At 58.3% G+C, this 27,697-nt stretch overlaps 1 protein-coding gene and 1 pseudogene across 2 annotated transcripts in view; one reads left to right on the top strand and one right to left on the bottom strand.

Annotated features, from left to right (window-relative positions):
* Window positions 1-241: 241 nt before the first annotated feature.
* Window positions 242-27,697, bottom strand: part of TNRC6C (trinucleotide repeat containing adaptor 6C) — a 99,097-nt gene continuing 71,641 nt past the window's right edge. For both annotated transcript variants that reach the window (XM_056115749.1, XM_056115750.1), the window contains exons 6-23: window positions 27,475-27,690; window positions 25,607-25,773; window positions 24,094-24,174; window positions 22,891-22,948; window positions 21,217-21,359; window positions 20,476-20,625; window positions 19,082-19,228; window positions 17,407-17,526; window positions 13,137-13,220; window positions 12,800-13,028; window positions 10,990-11,154; window positions 9,595-9,786; window positions 8,956-9,099; window positions 7,764-7,880; window positions 7,167-7,358; window positions 6,669-6,739; window positions 5,854-5,993; window positions 242-2,745 (exon numbers count right to left, since the gene is read on the bottom strand). In XM_056115749.1, the coding sequence (XP_055971724.1) occupies window positions 2,385-2,745; window positions 5,854-5,993; window positions 6,669-6,739; window positions 7,167-7,358; window positions 7,764-7,880; window positions 8,956-9,099; window positions 9,595-9,786; window positions 10,990-11,154; window positions 12,800-13,028; window positions 13,137-13,220; window positions 17,407-17,526; window positions 19,082-19,228; window positions 20,476-20,625; window positions 21,217-21,359; window positions 22,891-22,948; window positions 24,094-24,174; window positions 25,607-25,773; window positions 27,475-27,690 (2,777 nt within the window). In that variant the 3' untranslated portion in view covers window positions 242-2,384. The remainder of the gene's footprint in view (window positions 2,746-5,853; window positions 5,994-6,668; window positions 6,740-7,166; window positions 7,359-7,763; window positions 7,881-8,955; window positions 9,100-9,594; window positions 9,787-10,989; window positions 11,155-12,799; window positions 13,029-13,136; window positions 13,221-17,406; window positions 17,527-19,081; window positions 19,229-20,475; window positions 20,626-21,216; window positions 21,360-22,890; window positions 22,949-24,093; window positions 24,175-25,606; window positions 25,774-27,474; window positions 27,691-27,697) is intronic.
* LOC130024991 (uncharacterized) lies at window positions 17,025-17,148 on the top strand (annotated as a pseudogene).

Here is a 27,697-nt window from a genome sequence, read left to right as displayed (position 1 = left end):
AGTGCTACAGTGCTAAGGTCCCTGGCGCCTGCCGCGGGTGATCCTTGAACTCAGCCAGATGCAAGCCCCGATGGGTGTGCCAATAGCCAAAAGCACCCCCAGGGCCCTGCACAACTCAGGCAGGAAAATGCCCAGATCTCCTGGAGGGGAAGGGCACAGACAGTGGAGAGAAAAATGAATGAGATCATTGAAAAATTAAAAAAAGAAGCAAACAAAATCCCAAAATCCAAAAACCAACCCATTTATTTGAACAGTCAAGAAAAAAATTGCAATTTATTAAGATTCAACAAAGCGTTGTACTTGTGGAAGCAACTTTCGGTGCATGTTCTTCAACAATCACATTCTATGAGGAGAAACATTAAGAGCCACAAACTTGCTTTTTTAATCTCAGAGTTACAGACATCTTTAATTCAAAATAAACGGTCAAAAAAAAAAAGCCACCCCCCAAAACTCCCTCCCCAACCCAACAAAAAAACAAAACCAGATTCTTCCACCCCCAATTTTAAAGTCTCAGGAGTTTTTCTACCACTCGGTGCTCAGTGGCAGCAGAGAGCTGCCACCTGGGCGCCCGTTGGCACAGGTGCCCGGGGGTGGTGATGAGATGCGACTCTGAGGGGTGTCTAGCTACGTACACTACTCACTCAGGAACAGAAGCCTGGAACCCAGTTTGTGCATAGTTCATGATCCTCTAGAAAACCAGCTTTTGTTGATCTGCAAAACCTTGCAGGACCTTTTTTTAAAACTTTTTATATTTTTTTCTTTTTTTTTCTTTTGATAAAACCATTAAAAAGCTAATTAAAAAAAATGTAATGCACAAATTTCCTGATCAGGCAGGCAGGGAGCACAATGTTCATATATTTTTTTTTTAAACATACTTGAGGGTATGTTACTCCATTGTCTTTCTTTCTTGCAAAACAAAACATTGATCATTTTTTTAAAACATAAAGCAATTTTTAATATATAAAGCACTCTTCAAACATCTATTTCTTTTGAGTCCATTATTTGGTAAATATGTAACTGCTACACATTAGAGATTAGGGATTTTTCTTCTTTGTGTGTTTTTTTTTTCCTCTTTTTTCGTTTTTTTTCTTTTTCTTTTTTTGTTGTTTTTTTTTTAAATAACATCTTCAGTGCTAGGAGTCGGGTTTAAAAATACATGAATGGTCGGGGCTGCCCTCGGGAACCGGCCTCCCGGGGGCAGTCGCCTGTGCAACAGCGACGCGGCATCCGGCCCGACGGGGCCACAGTTCTCGGCGGTGGGGACAACACTGCCCGTCCAGAGCTCCGGAGTAGCGCATCTGCTTTCTGAAAATAGGCTCTTTACCACGGAAGTCTTTTTTTTTTAATTTTAATTCCTTTAAAAAACATTTTTTAAATCTTAAAGTCTGAAGGAGAAAAAAAGGTCTGTAAACAGGTGGGCGCCCACGGCGCGGCCTGAGCGCCACCACCAGTCCAAGTGCTCGTTCCCGTCCCGCCGCGGGACATGCGTGTCCACCAGTATCTATGGCCACAGTCCAGCGGCCGCTTTTCCTCTGCCTCTGCTCCCCGCGGCGCCCGGAGCCGCTACCGGCGGGGCCCCTGACCGGCCGCCCAGTGTCCACGCGGGCAGGGTCCTGGAGTAAACATCGACACGGGTCTCCGCCAGCCCCAGCCTGCGTGGGTCCTGTCGCGAGTCCTGGTGAGTGCGGAGCGGCTGGAGGGCGGGCGGACACTCAGTGCAAAGGAAGACGCCGAGAGGACCAAACGTCCGAACGATGCGCCGGAGAAGCATATACTGCATCACGGGAAACCCCGTCCCGCCTGCCCACGCCACGTGTGCCCGCGCACACGCACACACGCACACACACGCGCACACACGCACACAGGCTCCGCGCCAGGCCGCCCTCGAGCTGTCTACGCCGACGCCCGGTGGGCAGACGGAAGGTGTTCACATTTCATTATTGGCCTGCTGGGTTCAAGTATTTGCATGTTTGATATGTCTTTTTCTTTAACTTTTAAAAAATATTTTTTTTTTTGGGATAAAAAATGACATGAAGAAGTAATGAAACAAGGGACATGTGCACGGGCGGCTCTGTGGGGACCCAGGGCTCGGCGCGCCCTCGGCGAGGGGCACCCGGCGCGGGGCCCTGGAAATGTGCATGACCGTCACCGGCGCCCGCCTGACCCCACAGAACCCCCTTTCCAGCCCACGATCTGAAAAGTGCCCTTCATGATAGAACTATTCTAAGCAGCTTTTATACTTAAAAAAAAAAAATCAAAAATGACACACACCAGACAAACATAAGACAACACAAAATGAAAAGCTGTGAGAGGTCCTGGCATCACGCAGTCCACGCCGTCGGGAAGCTCGCCTTCATTCCGAACAGAGGTATCGGGGTGCCGCCCTACATGGACTCCCCGCTGAGCAGGTCGCCGGGGAGCAGCGTATTCAGGGGGGTGGGGCTTCCGATCACTCTGCCATCGTCCGTGCTGGGAGGCCCCCACAGGCTGCTCGAGTACTGGGGGACGCCGCCCCACAGCAGGTCGCTACTCCCTTTGCCGGCCAGGCACGGGGCGTTCCAGTGGCCGGCGTCGCTCCGTACCAGGCCGTGGGAGCTGCCCGAGGTGCCCAGCCGCGTCTGGCCGGTGCCACTGCTGGCCTGCCAGCTGGAGGTGGGAGGCAGGGCCTGCCCCTGGGCCAGGAAACGGTTCACTTCTTCCTCACCAGCGAACTCCGCCAGGATGGTGGTGTTCCCCAGGACACACCTAGAAGAGCAGGGCACTGGTCAGACACCTGTTCTCTAGAACGCGGACGCGGGGCACCTTTGCGGGGAGTTGGGAGGGGATAAGAGAGGGACAGCTGACACCTCAGCGGCCGTGGCTAGGGCTGGCTCTGGACAGCCCGGCAGAGGGACGAAGCCCTAGACATTTACAAGCTACTAAGGTCGCAGCAATGGCCACCCCAGCAGCACGGGGGCTGGATCAGCCCTCGGAAAGCGGCCAGCACGGGGGGTGGGGGTGGCACACTCGAGGAACTGATGTCACCCTCCTCCAGAGATGGGCATGGAGGGGACGCTCCCTGACGCACTGCTGAGGCCAGCATCATGCTGCAGGCAAGCCCAATGAAGACGAGGAAAGGAAACGACAGACAGATCACAATTCACCAGCTGAGACCAGCCGCTCATTAGAAAGAAATACGCGTCATGATCCCGAGGCCAGAGGACAACACAGCGGGGAGGGAGTTTGCCTTGACCGTGACCAACCTGGGTTCGATCCCCGGCACCCCAAATCCTGAGTCCTGTCAGAAATAATAGCTGAGTGCAGAGCCAGGAGACCCATGAGCATCGCTGGGTGTGACCCCAAAAGAAAAAATATGTATACACCACAACTGAACTGACTTTTTAGGGGGGCGATTTAAGGAGGAGGCACATCCAGTTGTGCACAGGTCTTAACTCCTGTCTGCACTCAGGGGTTCAAGGGGAGCGGGGGAAGGAACCCGGGTTGGCTTTGTGCATGACAAGCGCTTGTGCTGCCCACCCCCCACCCCCCCGTCTCCAGCCCTGCAAGGAGACTTGACCACTGAACAGCACGGGTGACCTGACCCACGCACCGCACAATGCCCACGTTAAGGAGAGAAGGGATCGCATGAACGCCTCGTGCAGGGCACATCCAGCCGGCCAGATGGCCTTTCACAGGGACCGCTCCCAACAAAGAGGGGACGGCGCACACAGCAGACCGCCTAGTGACAAACCTGAGCTGAGACCCTGAGAACGGCACAGGTGTGACCGCTCTGGCGGAGAGCCCAGCAACCAGACAAGACAAATGAAAATTGGGCCGGAGGAACAGCACAGTGCAGAGGGTGTTGGCACTGCTGCAGCCATCCCCGGTTCAATCCCCAGCACCCCCCATGGTTCCCTGTGCAACAGAGGGTATGGCCCAAAAAATAAAGCCTGGGACCAGAGAGTACTGCTGGTAGGGCGCTTGTCTTGCATAACGCCCAGCCTGGTTTGATCCCCGGCATCCTAAATGGTCCTTCAAGCCCCGCCAGGAGTGATCCCTGAGCACAGAGCATCGCCCAAAAATAAAAAATACAAAAACAAAGACGAAAAACTAGGACCAGAGCGATAGCACAGCAGGCAGCGCACTTGCCTTGCTCGCAGTCGACCTGGGTTCCACACAGGATCCCCTGAGCCCCACCAGGACTGACCCCTGAGTGCAGTCAGGAGTGACCTAGGCCAGGTGTGGCCCCCAAGTCCGAACCAAAACAAACAAAAAATTGGAGTCAGGAACTCTTACCACTCAGTAACTACAATACGGAAACCCCAGAGGATCTGAAGGGCCATTTCCCCAAGACGGCCTAGGGACGGCAACAGCCACATGCACAGGCGCAACCGAGAAGCCTCCAGGCCCCTGAGCGGAACCCCGGGGGCCTCAGCCACCCCCTTGGCCCTGCGCCACGGTGGCCACCACAGGCCCGGGATGCAGATGGTGGGAGGGGACCCTGCGTTGTGCCGGGGTGGATGCCATGGCAGTGACTACGGCAAACAGGACGGAGGGGCCTCAGGAGGGCTGGGGCCTCTGTACATGCCCACCTGGGTCAGACTCCCCAGCTCCACAGTCCCCGAGCCCAGAGCCTGGAAGAAGCCCTGGTGGGCAGGAGGGGCCCGCATCAAGGGCAGCGCGGCTCACGACGGCAGGGCAGAAGCACAGAGAGGCAAACAACCAAATAGCACGCCCCCCGCGCGGCTGCGGACGCACAGCAGGAGTCATGGAGAGACCCCGTGTGGCCACACCGAGGCGTCATGGCAGCGGGACAGGGAAGGACAGTTCTGGGCTTCCGGCTCGGTGGGGGAGGCGGGAGACGAGGAGCGAGCCCTGGAGGCAGCTGCCCAGCAGGTCCAGCAGCAACAGGAGTGGCCTTGGCTGCCTCGCCCCCGGCCCAGTGAGTGGGTGCCAGCCAGGGGTGCCCTTTCTGAATGGGGAGGGCCCAAGGTCACACTGCTGGGCGCTCAGAAACTCGCCCTGGGTCTCAGGAGTGACCCCTGGTGGGGACAGTGCTCAAGGCTGCCCCCTCCCCCGCCACTGACTCTCCAGCCCCCAAAGAGCCTGAAGCTGAATCCAGAGGAGCAGGGGACACAAGGCAGGGTAGGCGCTGGCTGCGTGCTTCACCAGGGTCTGGTACCAAAGCGCCACCAGGAGTGACCCGAGTGGTCACGTGCAAACCCCCAAAACAAACTCGTCACGCGCAGAGCAGCTCCGAGCTCCCGGCCCAGCTCGCTGGGCTCCTGTGCGCAGCCCCAGCCGGGCAGCACCGAAGCCCGCTCGCTCCTCAGCCTCCACCGGAGCAGCTGTGCTGCTGCCGGGCCACGGTGTGGTGCTGTGAGCCGTGGACGGTGTGGATGCTGTGGGTGCTGTGGATGCTATGGGAGCTGCGGGTGCCGGCTACGTGTGGTGGCCCAGTGTGCAGCAGTGTAGTACTCTGACTGTGGAGAGCAGGACTGCCGGGAGGGGACGCCCAGGGTGGAGGGGCGCGGTCCCACAACCCCTGCCAGAGAGCGGCCCTCCCCTCTCGCGGGCACTGCCGGCTGTGCTGGCCCCGGCCCCACCGCCCCAGGATGTGCCCGCTCTGGGCTTTAGGAGCCCTTGAAAGAGAGGCTCAGTTGAAGCACCATGAGGCCCCGGAAGCAGCCTCCGATCCAGGCTGTCCTCAGAGGGGAGGGGCCTGGCAGAGTGTGGGGCGAAGGCCTCCCAGGAGGGGCCCCTGGGCCCAGAGCCAGGAGTCAGTTGAGGAGGAAGGGAGGCCACAGGCAGACCCCGCCGGGCAGATGCGGGTGGGGACGCTAGGCCATCTGCATGGCCGAGGCGGGCACATACATGTGCAGGGACTTCTGGGCCTTGGCGGCCTCCTCCTTGGAGCTGTAGCGGACCACGGCGTTGCCCTGCGTCAGGTTCAGGTGGAATGTGATGAGGGGCCCATGCTGCAGGCACAGCGTGCGCAGTGTGGAGCCGTCGATCTGCAGAGGAAGCAGAGTGCGGGCTTCAGGGGGGCTCCGAGCCGTGACGCTGACCCCTGCAGCCCCCGGGTCAGTCTGTCAGGGGCAGGAAGCCCGCCTGTGGTCTGCACCCCCTGCCCAGCCTCCCAGCCCCGAGAGCCATTTCCAGGCCTTTGGTGGGAACGGCCCAGCTCTGGGGAAGCGCACCACGGGCCGGAAGCGGGTCTGCAGCAAAGGCAGAACTATTTGTTTTCGTCTCCGGCTGTTGCACCTTCATCATTCAAACATGTTGGGGCCCTGTGACCTGTGATTGGGTGTCTGACAGGGGGTCATGTCCCCCATCTGACACGGGGACAGCCGCATGACGCATTTTATTTATTTTTTTTGCTTTTTGGGTCACACCCAGCAATGCACAGGGGTTACTCCTGACTCTGCACTCAGGAATGACTCCTGGCGGTGCTCGGGGGACCATATGGGATGCTGGGAATCGAACCCGGGTTGGCTGCGTGCAAGGAAACCGCCCTACCTGCTGTGCTATTGCTCCAGCCCCACATGACGCATTTTAAACCCTAGAGGGCAGGAAGTTCACAATTCACAGGACCGGGCGGGCCTGCTCGCCACTTCCCAGCTCACCTCTGCTCAGACACACATGTGTGCGAAACCCTGCACCACCCCCCCCCCCCCCACGGCGGGTACCTGGGGTGTGAGGTTGCGGAGAACGAGCCAGCTGCTTGCTCTGCCTGAGGTGTCGGTGCTCCAGGCGGAACCTGCGGTGGCCGGGAGAGGGTCACGTCATCACGACCCCTGCAGCCCGGGCTCTGGGCGTCTGTCTAGACTGAGGGGAGTCGGGTTGGGCCGCACCCCTGGTCCCGGGAAGGCCCAGAATCAGATCAGCGCCTGCTGACAGCGCCAGACCCTTGCAGGCCCTCAGCTTTTCTCCCCTTCGGGGGGAGGGGTGCGGCGATGCTACACTGGCTGTGCTTGGGGAATCACACGGGGGGTCGGGAATTGAACCCGGGTCAGCTGCACACAAGGCCGCCCCCCTGCCCGCTGTGCCCACTCTCGCTCCAGATGTCTGTTTCTTAGGCTGCAGGGACTGCTCCTGACGGTGGGGTAGGCAGGAGGGGACCCGGCGAGGGGAGCCTGGAGTGCAGGGGCGGCCTCGGGACCCGCAGCACCGGGACTGTCACGCACCCGAGGAGTAGGAGCTGGTCCAGCCGAGGGGGCTGGCTCCCCAGGTGGAGGAAGGCTTGGGGTTGGTCAGCCCGGGGGGAGGCCGCGTGGGCGCCGAGTTCCTGGGCACCTTCCACAGCTCGTGCGACAGCGAGGCTGGTGTGTGGGAGGCGGGGCTGGAGGGCCACGTGGACTTGCTGTCTGACAGTTTCCCTGGAGAGGCAGAGGGAGGGGCACGCGGTCACCATCCCTGGGCTGCCCACTAGCACCCTGAGACGAGGCTTCTGCTCAGGGAGTCTGCGGGGAGCGGGACGGAGCCTCAGGCAGAGGCAGAGGAACGCTGGAGGGCTCGGTGGTCTGGCCCCAAGTGCGTCGGGCCACTCTGGGACAAGCAGGCCCCAGCCGTGCTCCCCCATCCTCTGGGAACCCCCACTTCTCCCAGGAAGGCAGGGCCCTGGCTGGCACCAAGCGGGGCGGCGGAGAGAAGGCCTCCCACGGTCTCTCTCCTGCTCAGGTCGGGAGCCCCCGGGCTCGGCTGGGTGTGCCGCTCCCCTGGGGCCACTGCACGGGGCTCTGGGCCTAGCCGAGCAGCGAGAGCACTGGGCGTGGCGCCGGTACCTGCAGTGCTGGGTGCTGGCGCCAGGCTGCTGAACGGGCGACCGTAGGCGGGGGCGCTGAGCGGCCAGGCACTGGAGGAAGGCAGCGCGGCGCTCGGACACGACGGCGGGGACGAGCCTGCGGGGACAAGCGGGGCTTGGGCATCCACCCACAAACGCGGGTCAAGGCAGGAGAGCCGGGAGCCCAGAGCTCTGGGGCCACGGGGGGCGGGGGCGGTGCTGGGAATCCCCCGGGTGTCCCACCCACGAGGTGGGCTCCAGCCTGGTGTGTTTTGGTCCCGGCGGCCTGGCACACCGAGCACTGTTCCCTTGGCACTGTCAGCTTGACTTCTCTCTGTCCCAGCCCCCCTGGCCACCTGACTGGGCTGTGCCGGCCTCAGCAGTCCGCGTTTGTGCCTGGGAGAGTGCGGGCCCTGCTCTGTCTCTGCTGTGCACTGTAAGCCAAACTCTGCGGTGCTCGGGGCCACATGGGGTTCAGTGTCATACCTGGGGACCAGGTGGCGCTGGAAAGGTGACCCCGGCCCCACCCACCCAGCTGCCTTCCCTGCCTGGGTTTCAGGCTGTAACTAAAAAGATTTTTTTTCTTTTTGGGTCACACCCAGCGATGCTCAGGGGTCACTCCTGGCTCTGCACTCAGGAATCACTTCCAAGGGTGCTCAGGGGACCATATGAGATGCTGGGAATCAAACCTGGGTTGGCCGCGTGCAAGGCAAATGCCCTACCCGCTGTGCTATTGCTCCAGCCCCCCATTTTTTTTTTTTGGGGTCATACCCAGATGTGCTCAGGGCTCACTCCTGGCTCTGAACTCAGAGGCTGCTCCTGGTGGGCCTTTGGGAAACATGTGTGGTGTCAGGGGTCAAACCCATGTTTGGACATGTACTATGGCTCCAGCCCTGGTTTCATTTTTTTGCCAGACTGTTCGGTGGGAAGGAAAGCTAAGCTGAGATGAACGAGCACACTTCACTTCTGGGCTCGGGTAAAGAGGTTTCAAGCAGAACCCTCTTCACTGCAAAGCGTAATGGTGAGAACACAATTTCATGAGCTACTGCTTATGAGCAAGCTGCCTGGGCGAGTCCAGGGAAAGCAGTTTGCTGACCCGCCACCCCCTCGCCCCTGCCGCCGGACTCCCGGCTCCCGCTCACACCCACGACAAGGGAAGGCCCTGGAGGTGGCCCGCCCGCGCCCGGCCTCACCTCCACTCTTGAGGAGGTAGCGGTTGACATCTTGGATGGTGGTATTGATGGTGGGCCCGGTGGGGACACTTCCAGGAGTGACGTCGGGGTCATTCTCGGGATCTATATTCTGAAGTCCTTTCCACGGAACTCCAGGATGGAATTCTGAAATATTCCAAATGAAAACTAAAATGAGTTCATGGGGCTAGAAGTCAGCTCACGGGGCTGGAACACGGGCTTGCCTCGCAGAGCCCCAGGGTTTGCTCCGGGGCTTGCAGGGCATGGTGAGGGTGGTCCCTGAGCACCGCTGGGTGTGATCCCCCAGCAGAGAGAGCATGAGGCTGGTGGCGTCACTTCACAGTAATTTACAAATTTCTTCAGTCTGGGGCCTGGAATGCGGTGCCGGGGATGGACCCAGAGGCCTGTGCTCGGACCCACCACTCTCCCCAGCCTGACTGACGGAAACTCGGGCCTGCAAGTGACATGCTGGGGCCCATCTCTGCTGCAGACTCCCCTGAGCCATCTATTTCCGGGCACAGACGCACCGGCTGCAGGAGGGGACGTCGGTGGTGCAGCATCACCCCCCCGCCCCCCACTCCCCATCATCATCCACTGGAAGTGGGGTCCAATGGAAGGGCCAAGCGTGTCTGCTCCTCTCACCTGGGGGCCAGCTGACGCTGGAGCCATTGGAGATCTTGTCGCTGTCGGATTTGGCACGGGACCAGCTGTGGGGGACGGCCCCTGGAGGGCTGGCTGGTGACTCACTGCTCTGGATTAAGTCGTACCGGCTATAGGAGTCTTCCATGGAGGACTTAGATGGAGGCCCGATGCTCAGACCTCCGGGGATAGCACCTGGGGGGAAGCGGACCCCACGAGACTGAACGGCCAGCCCGGGGAGCACCCGCGAGTCTCTGAGAAGGGACTGTCGAGCTTTGGAGACTAGGATCTCTGACACCCCCTTTCGGTCCTGAGCTGCCCAGTCACCAACCGGCTTGGCTGCCTCGGTCACTCGTGCAGGTGTTTGGCTCAGGCCCTGCCCGTGGGTCCAGAGGCCCTGACGCAGACAGATGGGACCGAACGACCAGCAGCCCCTTAGCGCCTCCCTGCTGGAATGCTTTTCCTGTACAAGTGACCACTCAGCATTTTCCTGCTGGGACCCTCCGTTCCAGGAAACGCTTCATAGTTCCTCCAATATGACACTGTCTGCTGGTAATATCTCTTCAGGAGACTCCTCCCATAAACTCGGCGCTTCCCTGCCTTCTTTCCCTTCCTTTTTATTTGTGGCCCACACCCAGTGATGCTCAGGGCTTACTCCTGGCTCTGCACTCAGGAATCACTTGGGGTGCTTGGGGGACCACATGGGGTGCCAGGGATCGAACCTGGATCGGCCAGGTGTAAGAGAGACAAACATCCTACCCTCTGTTCTAGAACTCTGGTCCCTCCTTTCCCTTTCCTTTAATGGAGTTTTTTTCTGAATTCAACCGAAATAAATCAATAAACTGCTGTTGTTGGTTTAGAGTATCGGGAAGTTCACGACAGAAATCGATGCTTCAGGGCTGGCGAGATCGTTGAGTCTACCAGCAGGCAGGGCAGGGCGTTTGCCTTCCAAGTGGCCGACCTGGGTTCAATCTGCAGCAACCCAAGTGGTCTCCTGGGCACCATCAGGAAAGAATCCCTAGGTGCAGAGCCAGGAGTCGGCTCTGGAGGAAGCAAAACTAACTGCGACTGCCACGCCCAACAGTGTGATGACCGTGGCCACCAGCATCGCTCCCTTCCTTTCTGCGTGACCGTCACGCTATCAAAGACAATCTCTTTCCAGGACAACCCCCCCACCCCCACCTCACGGCGCAACAGCGGGCCATTCTCGGGGGCCATGCAGTGCTGGGGACAGGCCCGGGCAGCCAGGCTCCTGAAGTTCGCCCTCCACAGCTGGGGTCTCAGGCCCCCCATCCTGAGATCTTTCGGTTCCACTTTGGCGTCGGGAGGTCACGAAGCGCCAGGAACCAAGCCCAGGGCCCTACGCGGGGCCAGCACTCGGCCGCGGGCAGGACGTACCATGCTTGCTGGGGTTCTGGTCGAGAGGTGCAGCACCGGTTAGGTTATCCATTGGACTGGGGTGTGTCCACTGAGGGAGGCGCGACTGGGACTGAGGCGGGTCCTTCACCGACAGCCCCCCGCTCATGTCCATGCTGCTGACATTCACGTTTGGGTTGAGTCCAGCTGTGGAGAGAGACGGCTCAGGCTACTGAGGTCCCAGGGTCCACGGCCAGGATCCAGGGGAACTTCCTGTGCCGCCCCGAACACCAGAGTGTTCTGCAAGTTTGGAAGCTCCTGAGATGCGGCAGGTCTGGGACAAAGGGCCAGGGAGCCAGGGAGACCAGTGACTCCAATCTCAGAGCTCACATGGTCCTGAAGTTCCTCCGAGCCACAGAAAAACGGCCCAACAGGAGAAATCCCTCCCAACCTCAGGAAAGAAACTGAGCAGATCACGACAGTACAGCCAGTGGGGCGCTTGCCTTACATGCAGCTGGCAAGAGCCTGATCCCTGGAACCCTGAGCCCGCCAGGAGTGATCCTTGAGCACAGAGCCAGGAGTCCTGAGAACTGCAGGGTGTGGCCCAAAGCACCAAACCAAAGAATCTTACGGACCAAACCCTGTCCCAGAGTTCCACAGAGCCACGGCATGGGTTGGGGAGGGCTGTCTCCCCTGGGGGAGGGCAGAACACACACAGCTGGCCAGGCGGGGAGCTGTGTGTGGGGGCGGGAGCACCCACCCCATGTTCTCTGGAGGGAACTGCCCAATGCCCCTCCCCTCTGTTGGGGGATGTGAGGCCGGCTTTCTCAGGGGTCATGCCCAGAATGGTCCCATGCCAGGGATGGGCCCGGGCTGGCCGCACACACAGCAACTGCCTCGCGTGCTGCACTGGCCAGGTCCCGCGGCCCATTTCTGAGGGCGGCTTGCCCTGCACCCGGGTCAGCTCAAGGACGGGGCTCCCGCCAGGACCTACTGCAAACATCAGACCAGTCTTGGTGCCCTGGCCCGTTGGCGAGCTGGGGTGCTGCTGTGTGCCCCTCGCTGATCCCGGAGGGGTCTGACAAGCGCTGACTCTGAGCTCTGGCTGCGGGGGGCGGGCAGCTCTGTGGGACAGGACGAGCAGTGAGCGACGCTGGGCTCAGATCCTCTCCTCACTTTGTTTTTGTCCATTGGGCCACACCTGGCGAAGCTCAGGGGTGACTTCTGGTGGGCAGTGGCTAGGGGACCCTACGGGATGCTGGGGATCTAACCCCAGCTGGCTGCGTGCAAGGCCAACGCCTTCCCACCGCGCTCTTGCACTGATGCAATGTTCTTCCATAGACTGTGCCCACAGGGCCAGAGTGATAGCACAGTGGGTAGGGCGTTGGCCTTGCACTGGCCGACCCAGGTTCGATTCCCGGCTTCCCATGTGGTCCCCCAAGGACCGCCAGGAGTAATTCCCGAGTGCAGAGCCAGGAGTGATCTCTGAGCATCGATGGGTATGACCCAAAACAAAACAAAACAAAAACCATAGACTGCGCCCACGGTGCTTTCCTTCAGCTGGCCCAGGGGATCCGGCCTGGGGCTCAACACGGAGCCTGTGTTGCTGGGGCTTCGGGCCGGATTCCCCCCACTCACCGGGCCTTGGCCTTGCCCTGCCCTTCGGGTGAGCAGCTGATGAACCAAGAGCCCCAAGTGCTGCCTGCACCTGTCCCGTCAGTTCACGGTGGCTTCCTGCACTCAGGGTGAACACACCCTCCCGGTGACTTGGGGTTTTCCTGTCCCCAGGCTGCTCCGGCCCGGTCTGCGGCAGCAACAGAGGGCAGGGGCCACCTGAGCGGGAGCGACTCACCTAGCGGGTAAGGAGCGAAGGTGTTGGGCGGAGACGGCTGCTCTTTGGTCTGCAGGTCCGGGAGGCCGGGGGCCGAGGGGTGTGGGGGGAAGCCGTCGGTGGCCGGCTTGCCTGCAGAGGGGTGCAGAGACAGGTGCGGCGGGGGCGGCGGCTTCACGAGCAGGGCCTGGGCCAGCTGGCGCTGGTGCTGCTGGATCTGCTGCTGCAGGTTAGTGATTGTGCGCGCGACCTGGGGGAGGACACGGCTGCTGCAGCCACGACGGGGCCAGGCCCTCCCGCAGCCGGGAACCCCGGCCGCCAGACCGGGACACCGCTGCGAGCCCCCGGGGAGACCTACTTGCTGCTCCTGCTGTCTCATGGGTCCGGAAACATTCCGCTGGGCCTGTAGCATCTGCTGCTGGATTTGTAAACGTTGGTACGCCTGTGGACGGAGGGACAGGAGCATCGGAGAAGGCACCGGCTCCCCTTCGGAACAGCTGGGAGAAGAGGGCCAGCCCTGCCTCGAGGCTTCCTGTTCCTCTGTCACGTTTACCGTGAACAAGAAGTACTCGAAAGGAGAAATGTCTCACTGGAACCTCAGTGCCTGGGTCTGGCTTCTGGGAGTGAGGTCACGTGGGAGGCGGCTGCTGGGCTGGAGTGAGTCACACGTCCAGACCGGGGGGGGGGGGGGGGGGGGGGGCGGCGGGGGGGCTCAAGTTTGGTTCGGTTTTCTGGCCACACTGAAGGTGCTCTGGGCCACTCCAGGTTGTGCTCAGGAGGGTCCCCTGGTGGTGCTAGGGCCACCACAGGCAGTTCTGGGGATTCAAACTGGGGGTGGCAGCACACAAGGCAAGTGCCTGAATGAACACCCCTGGGGAAGCAGGGGCCTGTGATGATCTTGGTCATGGGGCGCAGAGTGGTACCTCCCCTCCGCCCCCCGCAGAACTGGCTAAAATGACCATGGGGTTTTCTGCACAGGGATGCAGGAACTTTGCCCACTGGACAGGTTAAAAATGTTCCTTGTGACTATGCGTTAATCCAGGCAATCATTTCTGCCCAGAGGGGAAAGGGTGTTGCTCCCTTCCGCCCTCCTCCCTCTGGAAAGAAAGATGGCGGCCACATGGGAGCCTGGTGGACAGCAGGTATGAGCCGGGGGAGTGGGGGCGACTAAAACCTCATGGGTCGGGGGGCGTTCCAGTCCGTCCTTCACGCCCTACCGAGGTCACCGGTCGCCCCCCGCGAGCGGCTCTCCAGCACAGCCATGGCCCCAGAAGCACAAGGACTTAATGCAGAACCCAGCAGCTTGGAGCAGAAAAGTGAACGGACTATGCATTGATCCAGGCCATCAAGTCTGCCGGAGGGGAAAGGGTGTTGCCCCATTCGCCCTCTCCTCTCTGGAAAGAAAGATGGCGGCCACATGGGAGCCTTGTGGACAGCAGGTATGAGCCGGGAGTGTGGGGGCGACTAAAACCTCATGGGAAGGGGGGCGTTTCGCTCCGCCCTTCACGCCCTACCGAGGCCACCAGTTGCCCCCACGAGCGGCTCTCCAGCACGGCCACAGCCCCAGAAGCACAAGGACCTAATGCAGAACCCAGCAGCTTGGAGCAGAAAAGTAAAAGGACTATGCGTTAATCCAGGCAATCATTTCTGCCCAGAGGGGAAAGGGTGTTGCTCCCTTCCGCCCTTCTCCCTCTGGAAAGAAAGATGGCGGACACATGGGAGCCTGGTGGACAGCAGGTATGAGCCGGGGGAGTGGGGGCGACTAAAACCTCATGGGTCGGGGGGCGTTCCGGTCCGTCCTTCACGCCCTACCGAGGTCACCAGTCGCCCCCCCGCGAGCGGCTCTCCAGCACAGCCACGGCCCCAGAAGCACAAGGACTTAATGCAGAACCCAGCAGCTTGGAGCAGAAAAGTGAACGGACTATGCATTGATCCAGGCCATCAAGTCTGCCGGAGGGGAAAGGGTGTTGCCCCATTCACCCTCTCCTCTCTGGAAAGAAAGATGGCGGCCACATGGGAGCCTTGTGGACAGCAGGTATGAGCCGGGAGTGTGGGGGCGACTAAAACCTCATGGGAAGGGGGGCGTTTCGCTCCGCCCTTCACGCCCTACCGAGGCCACCAGTTGCCCCCCGCGAGCGGCTCTCCAGCACGGCCACGACTCCAGAACACAGAAACCAATTTCTTAACTATCTGACTTTCAGTAGAAATACTTCCAGGGTCAATAGGTAAAATAGCAGAAATCCAAAACCAACATTTAATTCTTGAACCCAGCTGTAGAAAGCAAATCACTTCACAATGCTTTTTCAGCATGTCTGATTTTGGGGGGGGTAAACTCTAAATAATAGTGGTGAATCTTTTATTGAAACAATGAATCTAACCAAAGCAGATAGAGTGTTAACTAGAATTCATCTGCCTCACAGGGACGGGGAGGGGTGGGGGGTGGGCTTTTATTGGGGTTCTTCATGGTAAAAAATAAGTATTGGTAAAGGGAAATGTGTTTGATATTTGCATGACTGAGACATAAACCTGAAAGCTTTGTAACCTTTCCCACAGTGATTCAATAAATAAAACAAAAAAAATGTTCCTTGTACAGTGGGAATCCTTGCATGCAGCTGACCCGGGCTGGATCCCACATACTCCAGGGTCCCTGCCCAGAGTGAGCAGGAAGCCCTGCACACCGCTGGGAGGAAACCAAACCTGAGGCCGGAGACACAGTACAGCGGTAAGACACTTGCCGTGCACGAGGGTTTGACTCGGGTTTACCCCGGCATCCCATTCGGTCCCCTGAGCACTGCCAAGAGTAATTCCTGAGAGAAAAGTCAGGAGTAATCCCTGAGCACTGCCGACTGTGGCCCCAAAACAAAACAAAAACCCTAAAACCAAGGTTATGAAAATTTTAATTTGGGGAAATAGTTTTGGCAAGAGAATTTGCTAAAATAGAATCCAAATAAAGAAAAACTTCACGAATCTTTAAATTATGGAGAAATGAAATACTTAAGTGAATCCTTACTAGCCCTGAAACCTTAGCAACAAAACTTGATTTTACCAATATTTCTGAGTAAGAACAAATAGTCTGTTTCAAAAACAGAGCAAACATCATTCATTGTTTTCTCAGTCTTTACGGGGCAATAAAAGGTACAGATAAAAGAAGTTTCTAGGGGAGGGGGTATAGCGGACAGGGTGCGTGCCTTGCAAGTGACCAACCAATGGCTTTGATCACTGACACCCACAGGGTCCCCTGAGGCCTGCCAGGAGTGATCCCTGAGAGTCACGAACAAACGAAAAAAATCCCCCATCCCTGAAACACCACCGGGTGTGACTCTAAGATGAACACAACCGTAACTGGCGCTTTAAAGCCTAGTGTCTGAAACTGGACTGGGACCCCCACAGGGAGCCACCGGAGTGAATGTGAGGGCTGGTCATGTAAAACCACTCAAAAATTAACGTTCGCTGTCAGCAAATGTTGGACTGAACACCTACTTCATATACTCACAACCCCAGGGGCATGGAAAGTTTCTCAGGTAGAAGGGGTTGCGACAGGAAGTCCCACGTGGTACCGGGACAGGCTCTTTTATGGAAAGGGAGTAAGAATCTTGAAAATTTTAAGACTTGTTAAATTAAAAGAACATCAAAATTATTATTTTTAGGGGGAGGGCCATACCTGGCAATGCTCAGGGATCACTCCTCACCCTACTCATTATACTATCTCTCTGCCCCCTCCCCCAAATATTAAAAACTAATTACATTATGCTGCTCTAGAAATTCAGAGAGAAGTTTTGGGGTTTTGTTTGTTTTTAGGTCACACTTGGTGATGCTCAGGGCTTAGTCCTGGCTCTGCACTCAGGAATTACTCCTGGTGGTGCTGGGGGACCATATGGGATGCTGGGGATTGAACCCAGGTTGGCTGCGTGCAAGGTGGATGCCCTACTCGCTGTCTTATTGCTCCGACCCCCAGAGAGAGAAGTTTGAACGCTGAATGAAAGTTAACAAACTTCTCTCTCTCTCTCTCTCTCTCTCTCTCTCTCTCTCTCATGTGGAGCCCTTCAGGGGATTCTGAAAATCACCCTGGGCAACAGCTCGGAAGCCAGATGAGGAATGCAAGGAGAGCTCAAGTGAAAAGCCCAGTGATCCCCGGTGTCCCCCTATGTCCCCCAAACACGCCAGGAGAAACCCTGAGATTGCTGGGTGTGGCACCCCTGAACCCCTCCCGATTCCTCCCAATTCTTTCCGCTGAAACTGTCTTCGTCCGCAAACATCCCTGTTACCGTGACTTTGTAAGAATAAGCTCAGGCTAAACATCCACTCTAATAAGACCATGCACAAGTCCCAGACCTAGGTCTTCATCCATCTTAGAAATGCTGGTGATGAATCAAAACCAACCCCCAACAAAACAAAACAATAAAATGTCTGAAGTTCTGGAGGCACGCACATCCAGTGGCGTTCAGGGGCTATCCTGACTCAGTGCTCTGGGGCTGCTCCCAGAGATGCCTGAAGGACCACACGGTGCTGGGGACTGACCCCGGAGCTCCTGGAAAGAGGCCACGGCTGGTGGCGGGGACCACCCTGAGCCGAGTGCCCAGCTGCGCGTTCCGGGGCTGCTGGGGCGAGAGCGAGGGCGCGTGACTCACCAGCTGCAGCTGATAGAGCTGGTTCAACATCGTCATATGCTGAGGGTTAATTGGCGAGGTTAATAGTGCAGGGTTCAGACCAATGTTTTTTGCTGCAAACTGCAAAAGCTGTGCTTGAACCTGTCGGACACAAAGGGAACCGTCAGGGTCTCTTGGGAAGATTAAACGGCATACACAGCCTCATGGGGTCCAGAATCACTGCACGCTCCCAGACCTCTGAGCATGAGGGAGGGAGGGGAAAGGAAGACGCAAAACTGGTTTCCTCCCGGATCATGGCGACAAATGGCCACTTTTCTAAGCTCCTGGTGAGTGAGTAAGAGGGCCCCGTAGGGCCCAGGGGGCAGGTCCCCCACTCTGGCCTTATCCCTGCTTCGGGCCTCCCAGCTGCAGGGGGCATCCCGGACCCAATTCCGGGGCCGCAATAACCCCAAGTCTAGTTTCCAAGCTGGTGGGAACAGCCACGGCTGTTGGAGCAAGCACAGCTGCAGCTCTGGGCAAATTCAGACCTTCCCTGCCAGGGCTTTCAGTCTGGGTACTCTTCCAGAATATTCTGTCTATGCTTCTCGTAGTGCTTATCCAACATAGTTTTATTCATTGTGGGTCCTGGGCCACACCTGGCAGTGCTCAGGGCTTACTGCTGGCTCTATGCTCAGGGGTCACTCCCAACAGGTCTGGGGGACGATATGGGGTGCCAGGGATCAAACTTGGGTTGGCCGTGTGCAAGGCCAGCACCCTCCGACTGTACTACTGCTACAGTCCCAAGATAGTTTGCTTTATCTTTTTTTTTTTTTTGCCACACATGGAGGTATTCAGGGACCATATATGGTGCTGGGGATTCTTTTTTTTGGGTGGGGGGCACACCTGGCAATGCTTAGGGCTTATTTCTGGCTCTGTACTCAGGATTCCTCCTGGAGGTGCTTAGGTGACCCTATGGGATGCTGGGGATAAACTCAGGTAGGCCGCATGCAAGGCAAAAGTCTTCCCAGCTGCACTATCACTCCGGCCCTGAGTATCAGTATTTCTACACAAGGGTAAGAACTGAAACACTAATTTAAAAACCTCGGACAAGAGTCTACAATCATGGGCTGTTCAAACATCAACATAAACAAACTGACATGCTTTAGAGGCACAAAAACAACATCCTGATCTCTGTCCTAAGCCCAATCTGGGACAGAGGGCAGCAGCAGATCTTGTCTTGCATGTGTGAGGCCCCTGGTTCAATCCTGGCAGCACATACGAAACACCAAGTATCTGGAAGGGGTTGGGACCCGGGGGCTTCTCCCCGTTTGGGAGTCTGGGCTCGGTCGCCCACAATGTGGTATAGAGAAGGTCCTTACTCTGCTGGGCAATGCCCACCCCCCCATCTCTACAGCAAAAGTGAGCTGTGACAAATGTTTCGGGGGTCACTCAAGAAGAGCTCAAGGATCCATGGCTGCTCCTGGAACTGTTTGCCACAGGGGGACTGGCGTCAGCAGCTCGGAGGCCAGGGCATGCACCAGCGCCAAGTCTCTCCCGGGATCTGGTGGAACAATTCCAAGACCAGGACCGAGACCACCATAAGGTGTGAGTTGCGGTGTCCTTTGAGCTTGCCCCCGGGCACCACCACAGACTGTTCCTGGAGCGGGTTGTCCCCTCTAGGCGGTGGCCCTCTGTGGAAGGGGAACCCAGGGCTGACCTGAGGGGTTAGAAACGGAGGCACTTGAGCGCGGAGGCTGGGCTGGGAGGAGTTCAGAGGCGGCGCGGGGGGCTGCGGAGGCTGCTGCATGGTCCTGGCTGCTGGCGCTCCGCTGCTGCCAAACACGCCCAGATTGCCACTCGGGAGCTGCGGGACGGAGTGCTGGCTGCAGAGTGCGCAGGGAAGGTGCACCCCTCCACCCTGAACGGGGGCGCCCGCTCTCCTGAGCCCGCCCCTCCACCCCTGCACGGGGGCGCCCACTCTCCTGAGCCTGCCTCTCCACCCCTGCATGGACAGATGGTGGGCACGGGGTGCGAGGAATGGGCACCGGCTCTACCGAGCCTGTCCCTTCACCCCTGCTGGCACTGCACTGTCTGTATATGACGCTCACTCTGGTCGGGGTGGGGAGGGACCTGAATAGAGCTCAGGGGACAGGGCCACCCCCGGTGAGTCCTGGAATTCAAACCCAGGGCCTCCCACGTACCAGGTGCGTGCTACCACCAGAGCCACACACCGGCGCCAGACACAATCTGGCCATCACGGTCAGAATAATGGTGCCAGCGTCTGCACAAATGTAACGGGCAGGCTAGTTGGCTCCAAGCCCATTTCCGCGAGGCCTCTAAGAGGAGCAAGGCGCAGGCCTGAGGGAACGGCAATTCTCGGCAGGAACCCCAGGAAGTTCCAGCAAGCGGGGACCGAGGGGCGTGGCAAACCCAAGCAGCCAGTCGAGTGCTGCCAAGAATGCAGAGTCTCGATGAGCTCTGACAGGCCCTGGCTTCCTGGAGCGGCCTCCAGCGGGCCCCGAGCCTCTCCGTCTCTCAGGGGTGGCAGTGTGAGGTGCCAGAGAGCTAGCTGGGATGCCGCTGGGGCAGGGGCACCCCCAAAATCAGCATCCATGGAGAGATGCCTCCCCCGAGACCAGGGGGAAAAGCAGGGCCCAGTACCCAACCCCTCGGGCCCTCTTTCCTCTGCAGAGCATGTTCCGAGAGGAAAGGCCTGGCAGGGCTGTTGAGCTCACAGACGCTTCTTGGCTTTGGCTTGAAATGAAAATAATACTCGTTGGGACCTCTCGAGCAGTGCTCGGGGGCACTGCGGGGTGCTCTGGGCCAGGCTGCACAGCTTGAAGCTGGGGCCTGAGGACGAGACGCTGCCCCTGAGGTGCAGGAACCAGAGGGCTCGGGGCAGTGCCTCAGATGGGCTCTCGCCTGACATTCTGGGGCTTCTCCTCTGAACAACTGAGTTCGACTGGATGGTGGGGAGACCCCGAGGGTCCCGGCCCAGCCCCTCTCCAGCTGCCCTTAGGAACCCAGACTCATCCACCGGAGGCCAGCTCCTGTCCCAACTGCTCCGTGATGGGCACGGGGGACACAGGCCGCACTCCCCTGAAACCTTACCTGTCGAGAAGAATTCAAGTTTTGCATGCCCAGCCCTGAGGCAACCCCACCCAGGGCCTGATTAGGGAGTGCACTGTTTGAAAGGGGGAGCTTCAGGCTTGGCGAAGGCAAAAACGGTGAAGTCGCGGGCTCTTCCACTAGGCCGCCGTCCTGACGGGAGAAAGCAAGGGTGAGCTGCGCGGGGGTTGCCAGCAGGCAGGGGAAGTAGAGGGGATAGCTGAATAAGGAACCAAAAGACCGAAAACGGTGAGGAATGGGAATAGAGGACAGGGGCAAAGGGAAGAGAGGAAAGGGGAAAAGGGAAACAGGATGAAGATGCTGTTTGCACTCAAGAAATGATGGGCTGGAGCGATAGCACAGCAGGCAGGGTGTTTGCCTTGCACGCGGCTGACCCAGGTTCTATTCTCAGCATCCCATATGGTCCCCTGAGCACCACCAGATGTAATCCTTGAGTGCAAAGCCAGGAGTAACCCCTGAGCATTGTCGGGTGTGACTCCCCCCCCCCAAAAGAAATGACTTAACAGATATCAGTTAGCCTGACAGTCCCAGTCACCCCCAGCCAGGAAGACAGCAGAGCCGAAGGCGCCTTGAGCCCCTGCCATGCCTGGTTCAGGAGCTCCCCAACCAGAGGAGGAAAGCGGGGCGACAGAGCCACAAGGCTCTAAGCTGGCCAGCATGGAGGACGCACGTGGGATGGCTGCGGCCTCTGGCGAGAACCAGCGACCCGCCCGCGACGCCTACCTTGTCAAGAAAGGTGGGGCGGTCCACGGGAGACTCTTTGGAGATTGGGGGGCGGCAGCCGAGAGGTTTGGTGACCATCCCATTGTAGTCGGTCACTCCCAGGCCACGCTTGTCCATGTCCACCTTCTTTTCCAGCAGAGCACCTGGAGCAGAGTAAACAGGACCCGCTGAGGGCAGGTGCGCGGCGTGGGGGCCCGGGTCAGCTTCCCGGGCCTCCCTGACCCCTCAGGGACCCTTTTCCCGACGTCCTGCTTCACACCCTTAACTCTCCATTTGGCCGCCGTCAGGTGAGCTGGGCTCGCCCGCGTCCTGCCATTCTCAGCCCGGACAGCTGCCACTGGCGGCTGCATGTCTGCGCGTGGGTGGCTCACAGCCGCGTTGGTCCTTGTGTGTCTGGGAACCCCACGCAATCCTGTGGCCGACAGCCTCGGGAGACACCTCCCGAGCTGAGCATGAAAAGCCTCCTGTGGCCTATCCTGGCATTTGGTGCCCCCGTGAGATGCCCCCATGCCCAGGCTGCTGAGTGCTCGGCAGCGCTGGTGGCGGGAGGCTGGGAGGTGCTTTGCAGAGGAAACTTGTCTGACAAGCAGGCACCATGAGCCCGGGTGCTGTCCAGGGCTCAGAGCCGGCAAAGCAGCACAGCGCTTCTACCAGAGGGCAGAGTCCTGGACGTGCAAGAGGCCGCCCTGGCCTTGACTGTCTTCACACTCAGCGACTCTCAGTGTGATCTCAGGGTTCATGGGAAGGTGGTATAACCAGCGAGCTAGCGCAAACACAGAAACACGCACACACGTGTGCACATGCACGTACACAGAGCGAGTGCCATTTGCCAGGCGGTGATCCAGATTTCACAGGACATGAGCCTGGGACAGCCGGACGTGGGGCGCACACACCAAGCCTGGCTCTTACTCTTCTGTTTTGGGGCCACACCTGGCTGTCTCCAGAGATCACTTCTGGCCCGGGGCTCAGGGGATCTGACGGCAGGCTGGGAATACACTTCACCTTGTGCACACCTTGTGCAAGCAAGTGCCCTGCTCACTCTGCAATCTCTCCAGTCCGTCCCATCTTATGGTCAGTTTTTCTTTTGTTTCGTTTCTGGGCCAGCGATGCCCAGGGCTTACTCCTGGCGGGATGTTGTTCTTTAAAGCACCTCCAGCAAGGCCTCGGGCTCCTTGGCAGGAAGCCTCACATCTGGCCAGAATAAGCCCCAGGGAGCCGGAGAGAGCAGAGTAGGGAGGGCGTTTGCCTTGCATGCAGCTCACCTGGGTTCAATCCACGGCATCCCATATGGGCTCCCCGTCACCCCAAGAACCACTAGGAGTGAGTCCTGAGAGCAGAGCCAGGAGAGCACTGGCAGGTGTGACCCCAAGCCCCCAAAGAAACAACAGAAGCAGCCGGTCCCAGCTCAGGGAGTGAGCCGCACCATGCGGTCCCAGTGTCTTTTCCGCAGGGCTGTCCCTGCCCCCGACGAGATGGGAGTCCCGCACTGACTGGCTGAAGTGCCGGGAAAGGTGACCAAAGCAAACCCACGTCCACGTGGTGCTGGCATGTGTCCCCAGCGACCAGGTGGCCAAGGCGTGCAGCGTGGCCTGTTCACCTGCTCCTCATCCCTGCAGCAGGCAGCCCCCCCACCCTGTGTGACCAGACCCCCCGGAAACATGTCCCATGACTCACTCATGGCCTGATCCAGATTCATGCCATTGCTCTTCAAGGCCTCTTCAGCTGGCTCTCTCTAGGGGGAGGAATCCTTGTTAGCATCGGGGGAGCAACAGGAAACATGTGGGGGTCCTATGGCTGCCGGGTCAGGTGGGGCGCAGGCTTTGCAGGGAGGGGGCCTGGGTTCCATTCCCAGCACGGAGCTGGGGTGGCCGGAGAACACTGCTGCATATGGTCCAAGGACCAATGAGCAAACAAACCCCCCAAACAGGAGTTCTGTCACTGTCTCCACTTGGAGAAATGCTTATCGTAATATTGTGAAGGTTCTTTTTTGGGGGGCTTTTTGGGTCATACCTGGCGATCCACAGGGGTTACTCCTGGCTCTGCACTCAGGAATTACTCCTGGAGGTCCTCGGGGGACCATATGGGATGCTGGGAATTGAGCCCGGGCTGGCCGCGTGCAAGGCAAACGCCCTCCCCACTGTACTATTGCTCTAGTCCCTATTGTTAGGTTTTGAAACAGGGAAGTTTTCCCCTTGTTTAGAATGAGATGTTTTCTAAACTAATAAAAATACTTGCAGTTAGAAAACGTTGTGAGTTGTTTTAGGAGTAAAGAACTTACACTGACACTCAAATATAAAATGGAGGTACCACAGAGACCTTACTGTTTCGGTACACATGGCCGTGGGCTGCTGGTGTAGCAAGGTTCCACACACTGCCAGCTACAGATGGACCCTCACAAGCTGTGACCCGGAAGAGGTGGGGGGACGTTCTCAGGGGAGCACTCTGGGCTAAGGCCTGGGAACACTTACTATTTGTTCAGGGATCACTCCTGGCAGTGATGGGGGGGCTTTATGGGGGCTGGGGATCCGACCCATGTCAGCCACACACAAGGCGGGATCTGAACCCTGTACGGTCTGTCTGGCCCCAAGCAGGGCTGTTTTACTGAACACGAAGCTTGACTGTCTACACCCCGTATTCTCCTGTCCCCTCTGTCAACCTTTGCTTCAGTGAAGGAAGCCAATCTGCCCAGCTCAGCCCGGAGAGCCAGGAAAAGGCCCTCATGCCTTCCTGGTGGAGACAGGCGTCTCCACGGGGAGCCCCCAGGGCTGTCAGGTCAAAGCGGGGGATCTGTGGGGTAGGTACAGTGGCAGCCGTCTGCTCCTGCAAGTGTCCCCTCCTTGTCCCCCCACCCGGGCAGGCCAGGCAGGCGGCAGTCACCGGGAAGCCCATGTCCGTGAGCTGTTTGCTGAGCCGGCTCAGGATCCAGGCCTCGTCCTGCTTGCCGGGCGCTTTCATGCCCTGGAAGGGAGAGGCGGGGGGAGAGAGCGAGTCACGCACGGGCTGGAGAGTGTGGCGCCCGGGAACGCTGACGGGGTGTGTATTAGGGGGGCTTCAGACCAAGACCCCTCCTGCCAGGCTCCCCCATGTGCCCCCTCCGCTCCCTTGAGTTTCTGCCAGCACAGAGGCCAGAAGCCATGGAGCGGCCGGAAGCCATGAACTTCATTCTGACAGGCGCCAGGATCCAACGGGATGGAAAGCTGGGAACGTGGCAAACGGCTCACTGCTCGCAGCCCCGAGGGGAGAGGGGCGGGGGCAGGGTCCCTAGTGCCGCACCCCAAACCCCTGCGATCACAAATCACATTGAGAGCCCTGCACATTGAGTCTCTGCACTGCGTGCTGTGAGCAGAACGCTGCCAACGGCCCTCTCCATTTTTGGGGTCTCTGGGCCAAAACCATGCCTGGTGGTGCTCAGGGTTTACTCCTGGCTCCCTCCTACATTTTGTTTTAGCAGACAATACAGTTAATGATGTGACAACAGGGGAAAGGGACACCTACAGGAAGGCCAGCACCCTCGCCCGTCGCTTAGTACGGCTCTCTGCACCACAGCCCCCCCCAGGTCAGAGATGTGGCTTCATTCACTGCTGAGGTCTGTGCAGGAAACTGCCCGCACCATCGGCTCCCCGACAAGCAGTGGCAGCCAAACTGCCGGTGCATACCAGCTTCCCTGCCTGTGTGCTGCCGGCGCCTCTCCTGCTCCTGTGCCATCTGGTTATGGTTCTTCCGTGTACCCCACCAAGCTGATTCCAACCCCCAGCACCGCGCAGTCCTGAGCAGAGTGCCAGGAAGAGCTCTTACTGTCACCAGAGCACAACACCCCCCCAAAGCACACTCAAAAACCCAAACCCACCAGTAATGAAAAACACCCTCTAAAGCAAAATACTCCGAGTTTGGTTGGGCATGCTTGTAGCTCGTTCAACTCAGCTGTCGGCCTCTGCCCGCACTGTGCCACTGTGCCACAGCACCAAGCCGCCAAAGCAGGCATGGGGCGTGGGGAGACAAGCCTGAGTGAGCACCAGAAGAAGAGCGTGACCTCCTGGACCCCTGAAAGGACCTCGGGGGCCTGGTAACTTCTCAAAGCACTGGCAGAGCTGTGAGGCCCTTTGCCATTCATCAGAAACACTCCCCCACCCCCCAGGAACCGAGCACAGTTTGGGGAACACCTCCAGGGTCAGCATCTGCGGGATGGGAAACACCCCCAGGGTCAGGGTCACGTCTTTGGGATGGAGAACACCCCCAGCGTAAGTGTCTGAGGGATGGGAAACACCCCCAGGGTCAGGGTCAGTGTCTGCAGGATGAAGAATACCCCCAGGGTCAGCATCTGTGGGATGGGAAACACCCCCAGGGTCAGCGTCTGCAGGGATGAGAAACGTGACTGGAGTGTCACACGCACCTTTTGGAGTCCTTTCTTGGGGGCGTTCCCCCAGGAGCTGCAGGAGGAGGTGCTTTCCTGGGAGGCCGCGCTGTTCCACATGCCGCTATCTTCATCCTCCCACTGGCCGGTCCCGAGGGCCATGTCGTCCCCACCACTGCCCCAGCCCTCTTGCATAGATTTGGAAGCTGGAGAGAGGGGAGAGCGAGGGGACAGGGATGGGTCAAGTTCCTTTTCCATTTGTGCTGTAACCTCATTTTTGGGTGCCAGTCAGGGGATATCCTGCAATCCAACCTTTCACTACTTCTCCTAAAAATGCAGTTCTTGGGGTAGGAGGGGGGGCACAGAGTGATAGTACAGCAGGAAGGGTGCTAGCTTGCACGTGGCTGACCTGAGTTTGATTTGCGGCACCTCATATGGTCCTCTGAGCACTACCAGGACTGACTCCTTAGTGCAGAACCAGAAATAACTCTTGAGCAACTCTGGGTGTGGCCCCCAAACCAGAAACAAAAAAGGAACAATTCTTAAGATCTAAGAACTGACTTTTCCCCTTGATAGGCCAGATAATGTGGAGATGTGGATCTACTTTTCCTGCAGACTCCAGGGGGTAGAGAGAGAGTACAGTGAATAGGATGCTTGCCTTGCATGCAGTGACCCAGGTTAGATCCCTGTCATCCTTAGTCCTGAGCACTGCCAGGAGTGTTCTGAGTGCAGAGCCAGGAGTGAGCCCTGAGTATTCTGGGTGTGGCCTCCAAACACAATGAAACAAAAAATGCACACTAGAGTAAGCCCTGAGTCAGAGCAAGCCCTGAGCTGCTCATACTGCCAGATATGGTCCAAGCCCCTTCCCTGCCCTCAATAAAACAATGGGGGAAAAAAAAAGCCAGGGCTGGAGTGATAGTACATGTTTTGCATGCAGCTGACTCGGGTCTGATCCCCAGCATTCCATATAGACCCCCGAGCACTGGCAGGAGTAATTCCTGAGTGCAGAGCCAGGAGAAAACCCTGTACATCACTGGGTGTGACCCAAAGAGAAAAAAAAAAGGGCCCACTGACTTGCAGGTCACATCAAAACACGGCTGCGTTCTGGGAAGTACCGCAGGGCCCCGGAAGAAAATGGAGAAAGCTTACTCTCTAATGATGGTCAGTGACACTGAGTCAGATTTAAACCTCAGAAGGGCTCCCCCTGCACGGGCTACCTGTGGGGGTCACCAAAGAGGTGCTAGGCTGTAGTGGGCCCTGCCAGCTCCCACAGAGACGCCGGACCTTGGGCGGGCGAAAGCTGAACACCGACAGTTCATCTCTCTTTTCTTTTCTTTTTTTTTTTTTTTAAAAAAAAGCATTTTGGGGGTGGGAGGGACAATACAATGGGGAGGGTGTCTGCCCTTGCATGCGGCTGACCCAGGTTCAATCCCAGGCATCCCTTATGGTCCCATGAAATGAGCCAGGAGTAACCCCTGGTCACTGACCTGGGAGTAGACCCACTCCCAAAATAAAAAAATAAACATTTAAGTGTACGTGGTGTTATATAATTTCATAGCATTAAAGTATAAGTAAGTGTCCTAGAGTTCATCCTTGGGCCAGGGAGGCAGTTCGAAGTGCCGGAGCACTGGCTGTGCATGCGGGGATCTGGGTTCACTCCTGTGCATTGCACAGACCAGAGCAGTAAGCTGGGAACAGGCCCCTCACCATCACTGAATGTGGCCCCCAAACAAACAATCCTTGATCTTTAAGATCCATTAAGAATGAATGAATTTTCTGGGGGCTGGAGAGAGTACAGCGGGGAGGGTGCTTGCCTTGCATGTGGCTGACCTGGGTTCAATCCCCAACATCCCACGGAGTCCCCCAGCTCCGCCACGGTCCCCAAACAGGAGAATCTACACGCTCACCTGGTTTGCACAGGGCTGGGGCAGCAGCTGGGCCACCAGCTCGTCCGAAGGTCACCACTGGCTCGGGGGGCTGGTCCCCCCATCCGCTGCCACTGCCGGGTGGCTTGCCCCATGCTGCAGTGCCGTTATCCACCAGGGCCGAAGGCGAGGATGGGTCCCCCCAGGAGTTTTCGGCCTTTGAGTGCACATTAGGCATTTCTCCCCAGCCTGAGGAAACTGCAGA

Source organism: Sorex fumeus, unplaced genomic scaffold (assembly GCF_029834395.1).
Source record: "Sorex fumeus unplaced genomic scaffold, SorFum_2.1 ptg000029l, whole genome shotgun sequence".
Lineage (NCBI taxonomy): Eukaryota > Metazoa > Chordata > Mammalia > Eulipotyphla > Soricidae > Sorex > Sorex fumeus.
The sequence above is the reverse complement of the archived record's forward strand: the minus strand, read 5'-3'. Positions and strand labels throughout refer to the sequence as shown.